The 6,025-nt window shown below is 41.7% G+C and overlaps 1 protein-coding gene across 1 annotated transcript in view; it reads left to right on the forward strand.

Annotated features, from left to right (window-relative positions):
- Positions 1 to 238: 238 nt before the first annotated feature.
- The window catches only part of GALNT17 (polypeptide N-acetylgalactosaminyltransferase 17), a 217,277-nt gene continuing 211,490 nt past the window's right edge, over positions 239 to 6,025 (forward strand). Inside the window, exon 1 of the mRNA XM_025215025.1 lies at positions 239 to 387. Within this exon, the coding sequence (XP_025070810.1) occupies positions 239 to 387 (149 nt within the window). The remainder of the gene's footprint in view (positions 388 to 6,025) is intronic.

Genomic DNA, 6,025 nt, shown 5'->3' on the forward strand with positions numbered 1-6,025 from the left:
TATGACATCAACCTCATCTTCCTTGTCCAGGCAATACGTCACCTGGTCATAGAAGGAGACAAGGTTGGTCAGGCAAGACCTTCCAGCAACAAAGCCATGTTGGCTTTGTTGTTGCTGTTGGCAAGAGTGTTCTCAACTTTGCAACGTCTAGTCAGAGCTGATATCAGAATCCCTCCAACCGTTGATGAGGTCAGGAAAGCCCTCAAGCAGATGAAAAATAACAAGGTACCTGGAGCACATGGGAATCCCTACTGAAATCTTCAAACACAGAAAAGAGGAGCTCACATCACAGCTTGATGCTCTCATTGTAAAGATCTGGAATGATGAGGAAATCCCAGATGACCTCAGGGACCCTCTGATTGTGACAACTTTCAAGAAAGGAGACAAGTCTGATTGTGGAAACTACAGAGGGATCACCTTGCTGTCCACTAAGTCAGAGATTATTGTGAGAACCCTTCTGAACCATCTCCTTCCACTTTCTGAAGAGCTCCTCCCAGAATCTCAGTGTTGGTTTAGGGCATCAAGCGGTACAACTGACATGATCTTCGTAGCTCGCCAGCTGCAGGAGAAATGCCAGGAACAACATAAGTCTCTCTACATGGCCATCTTTGACCTCATGAAAGCTTTCAACTCTGTCAGCCGAGAAGAGTAACAGAGGAGCCTTATGAAGTACAGATGCCCACCGAAATTTGTCACCATTTTCTGTCTGTTCCATGATGGTATGCAAGTGGTAGTTCTCAGTTATGGATCGATCATGGATCCCTTTGAGGTTAAGATGAGAGCTAAGCAAGGCTGCGTCATCACTTCAACGCTCTTCTCGGTATTCCTTACCGCAATGCTACATCTGACCACCAACAAGCTTCCAGTTGGAGTGGAGCTAAACTACCAAACTGTTCAACTGTTGCACTTAAAAATGGGTTTTTAAACCTACTGCTCTAAGAATTGACACAACACTGGGTTAATGAATAGCAAAAAGGTTTCTTTTAATAGCCATCAACAAGTTACAAAACGAAATGACAGAAAAAGACACTTTCCCAAAATAAAATGAGCTATTAGTCTTTGGATTATCTTAGCTGCAAATAGATCTTTACCCAGTACAGGCAGGAAGCAGTTCTTGTACAGCCCCACAGTGTGGATCCTTTGCTTATGGGTGGCAGGATGGCTTCTTGCTCTTCCCTGGACTGCACACCTTACTGACAGTTCTGTCTTCCTATATACTGTTTAACTGTATAGCTTCAAAGCATTTTTCCTTGATAGATGACCCATTGAAGTCTGAACAAAACAGGGAGGAAAAGGGTGACCATCATATTACAGTTGTTAAATTGCCTGGTTCCTGTTTTTGGATTTGTCTATGTGTAAAGGCTTGTGTTTCTTGCAGCCACTACAATTAATGGTCAGTTACACGTGTTGGGCCTGGACTGGTCTAACAGGATGTTTAGAGGCACTGGTTACCGGACCTGTCTTTGGGTGTTTGTTTATCAATGGGGCAAATTTGCAATAGTTTGTACTGGTGATGGTCTATTTACAAAACTCCAGACATGCATTGAATGATTGAGACATTTGTAACACCTTAGACACTGGATGCCTGTTTTGAGAAATGTGAGAATAATCACGTACAGGACATTTTTCCTGTAACCAATGCATTTTTTACAGGTTTTGCTTGAGATCCATATTTAGTCATTTGTCGTCTTTAGTTACTAGTTCATTTGAAATGTATATGTAGTTTCCTCCTTGCCTTCACTGGCTCAGCCTTTTTCGCTGGCTTCCTTAGCTGGGAGATATACATGTGATGAGCGTGTCAGGTCTCTGCCAACAATTTGAACCATCGCTTTTATTATTTTATGGCACAGGTGTGGTGTTGGGTACCTCAGGCTTCACGGTCTTGATGCCTAACGGGTTGCAAGCAATTAGTTTGATTTTTCTTGTGGCAGTCTTGTTACCACAACCCAGTTTTGCCCCAGCCCTTGTCTTGCATTTTTGTGCAAGAGCCACTGTCCCAAGCTTTCACATGTTTCCTATCTAGCATAATCTCTGTCAACTCTGAGCCAAAACCAAGACCAGCCCAACATCAGTCATTGAGCTCTAGTACATTGATGATGCTGTAGTTTGTGCTCACTCAAAAACAGACCTTCAGGTAATCATTGATGTCTTTACTGAGGCATACAAGGAAATGGGACTGATGTTTAACATTTAGAAGTCTAAGGTTCATCATCAACAAGCTCTTAATGAGCAGTCCTCAGCTCTTTAATTAAGATTCATGGTGAGACTCAAGAACATTGAGTATTTCCCATACCTCAGAATCTATCTCTTGCAGAAGGCTGACATCAAAGAAATCCAACATCACCTGAAACATGCAAGTGCAGCCTCCAGACACTTGAGGAAATGGGTGTTCAAAGGTTGTGACATCAGATCTGAAACCAAGCTCATGGTTTATCAAGCAGTTTTGATCCCCACCTTACTGTACAGAGCTGAGATGTGGACAGCATGCAGGAGACATCTAAAGTTGTTGGAGAAGTAGCATCAGTGCTGCGTATGGAAGATCCTCCAAATCCAGTGCGAAGACAGATGCACCAACATTAGTGTCCTCCTGCAAGCAAACACCACAAGTATTGAGGTGATGATCATCTGACATCAACTTTGCTGAGCTGGCCATGTAATCTGGATGTCTGACTCAAGACTCCTGCAGCAAGGTTTATTCTCCCAGCTCAGCCAAGGCATATGCTCAAGAGGAGGGCAGACAAAGTTCATCAAGGACATCCTCAAGGCCAACTTACAAATGTGCAACATTGATGTCAATTTGTGAGAGATTATCACCCAGGACTGCTCCAAATGGAGGAAGAGTCTGCTGCAAGGATCTTAGTACTTTGAAACCTCATGACAACAACAGGAGATGGAAAAGTGGGAGTGGCAGAAACAGCACGTCCTGGACCAAATCAAGCATCACCCACCCCACACGGAAAGACATGTCCAAGCTGCAGTAGAGTCTGATCCTGGATAGGCCTCATCAGCCATCTTTGGACACACAGATAAGAAGATCATTATCCTCAACTAACTGTGAGGGATTCCCAAAGATGATGATGAACAAAGTTCATTTGTAATAAATTCTAAAATTGAGGTTAGGAATGAGTTATTGGCTTGAGAGAGAGTAAGAATTAATTGAGTTTCAGTATACCAGAACCCATGTGGTTGTGTGCCTATGTGTTTCCCCTAGATTCTAGAAACTTTGGAAGTACAGTATTTTATGAACAACTGTTCTTCCTCTTTTTAGCGGTATAGGGAAATGTGGTAGCAGACTTCAAATTCACTCCATATCCAGTAGTACTGGTAACTTTGGCAGATCTTTTTGTGAGACTTCCAGTCCCAACTGATATAATCAAAATATACAGAAACAAATCCAAATTCTTGGATGGTTGGACGAACAGATCCATTTCTAAATAAACTGATAATCATCAGAGTCTGTTGTGTTCTGTTATCAACATTTTTCATTTGTTCCCTTAAGGACAAAGAACAATGTGAGATCCTGATTTTAAACCTATAGGACATCAAAGATTGACTTCCCCTGTGCCTTATTGAAGATTGTGATAAAAAAGCATCAGAACTTTCTATCCATATCCTGCATATTTCTTTTGTTTAGCACCTAGCCTACTTCTCTGTCCACCCACCTCTTGTTTCTAGTACGCAATTAATGAATGCAGAAGTTGGGTGCACAGTATATGATTGTTTGAAGAAACGATTGCAAGCTGAGCCAAATATAATAAGGTTAATGTCTTCTAAAATATCAATAAAATGAATCATTGAGAAAATAAGGTTATTTATGGACTGATGTTTTCCAGACAATTATTGAAGTCTGCCCTTAATGGGAACCTAATTTCACCCCTGAATATTTAAAGCAATTGAATCTTATGAGGCATATGACGAGAGGAGAGAATTTCAAGCTATGGAGGACTGTCCTTTGTTTTGTCAATAGAAATAAGCAGATGCATAAAAATGAGGTGAATTTCTGCTTGTTGGTTTTTATTCCCCCCTAGTTTAATTTTGCAGAGTATGTTTGTGCTCGAGGTGGGGGGAAAGGCTTGTGGGACAATAAATCTAGAATGACTCTATTGAAGGGGATGCTCTTAATACAGGTGCTTGGTATTGAGTAAGCTGTAGAAAATAGCTGGTACCTTGATGTCACTAGCTCTCATATTGGGCAAAAGGGAAGGCTGGCACCTCCTGCTTTCAGCTTGTGTGAGATGTCTGTCGGAGAATGGAAGCTGGAAGAAGAGCTCTGTAATTACATCCTACATTGCTTAGCTTGGAATAAAGCAAACAGCCCTTGTCCCAGATTACTCTCATTTGAGAGGCCCCTGACAGACATTACACTTAAGATGTGATTAATAGTTAATCATGTCTTAAGTAGCTACCTGGCCACATGTTCATTCAATTAATGGCATGATAAAACTCCAACATACATGCAGTGATGTTGTGGCCGGTTCCCATTGTGCCCGTACATTGGCTGTGTGGCCAGGCCTATCAGCTGATCTGTGCTCCCAGTCAGCAGCTGATAGGCACTCCCAGACTTGGGACTGCGTCGGAGTCAAGGGCGTATAGGAAGCAGGAGACATGATTGTTGGGGTTATCGTGCTTTTATTTGAATGTCTGCTAGGGCCCAGGTGTCTGAGTCATTGCAGCAGAGGAACAAAATAGGCAGCTGGGTTGGGCATAGATTTAATTCCGAATTACAGATCACTACTTGCCTAATCAGTGCCAGACTAGCTATTTGTAGAGCTGGTGATGGAGAGAGGTTTCTCGAGAATGACATGGTATTATTGCCTTCTGGAAGTCAGCTGATGTATATACACTACATAGCAAAGTGGGTCAATTTAAATTAGGGGGCCGGTCTAACTATTTTTAGATTGTCACTTGCTAACCTAACGTCTCTCTGTGCTTTAAGAACGCTTACTTTGATTCTACGATATTTTTCTACCGCAGGATTTCTGAGCAGTAAATGAGACGATATCCTCTTTCTGTTACTGAAAGAGTCAATAAACATTCTAATCTCACTTGCTGCACAGAAGACTAGATTTACAGCTGTGGGGCAAAAATAAAAATGAATGATCAATGGATCCCATAGCAGACTCTTCTAGCAGACACAAACACATATAGTAACAAAACTTTATTTTATTCTGAAATTTCCTGACATGATTAATATGGCCTGACATAGACCAAGCTGTTCAGCATAAAACCAGTCATATTTCTCTCTCTCTCCCTCAATCTTCTATTTTGCTCTTGAATGGTTGCTTTTATAAAGCAGTTATCTTCTACCTGGGAAGAAGCATTTATAAAAATGTCTGTCTTCATATATTTAATGTTATTCTTCATTCATCCGGGTCATTACGATTTTGGACTCGGTGGAAAATCCTTTTCCACCACTTGTTATATCATCCCCTGGATAACAATAGAAGCTGTTCTGATTGAATGGGCTTTATTGTGCCTGCCTCTCAATCTGTGTGAGCATGTCCATGTTGTGCATATGAGTGAGATGGTTCAACTTAAGGTCTGCTTCTGTGGCCCTCTTCGGGTCTTGGGAAATGGAGATGGACCAGAGTTCATTGAGCTTTAGCCATGCGTAGGCTCCTGCCCCTACCTTCAAATTTTCATTTACTGGTAACAGTATATAGTTCCCTTTTGCAGCCTTGCACAGGTGGCTGTTTCTGCCCCTTTTTGCTGCCAAAGTGATGTAAAAGGGTCTAGTATAACAGAGAATTGAACCCAGGGATATGCTAATATTCAGTGTTGCTCCATTTTAGGTATATATCACGACCCATATCAACGGTTCAAATAAGTTTCCAACTGGCTCCCCAATAAATATGCATTAGAGGCATCTTTGATTTTGTAGCCATGCGGCATTTGCCAGGAATCATGTAGTCTTTTTCAGCCCTGATTTAATGGGGCATGAAAGTGTCATTCATTCAGATCAATGGGACATCAAAGTAAGAGGCAAGAAAGCAAGTGATGCCAGAGGATCCATTTGCTCTTTCCC

The sequence above is a fragment of the Alligator sinensis genome, unplaced genomic scaffold (assembly GCF_000455745.1).
Source record: "Alligator sinensis unplaced genomic scaffold, ASM45574v1 scaffold1227_1, whole genome shotgun sequence".
Taxonomy (NCBI): domain Eukaryota; kingdom Metazoa; phylum Chordata; order Crocodylia; family Alligatoridae; genus Alligator; species Alligator sinensis.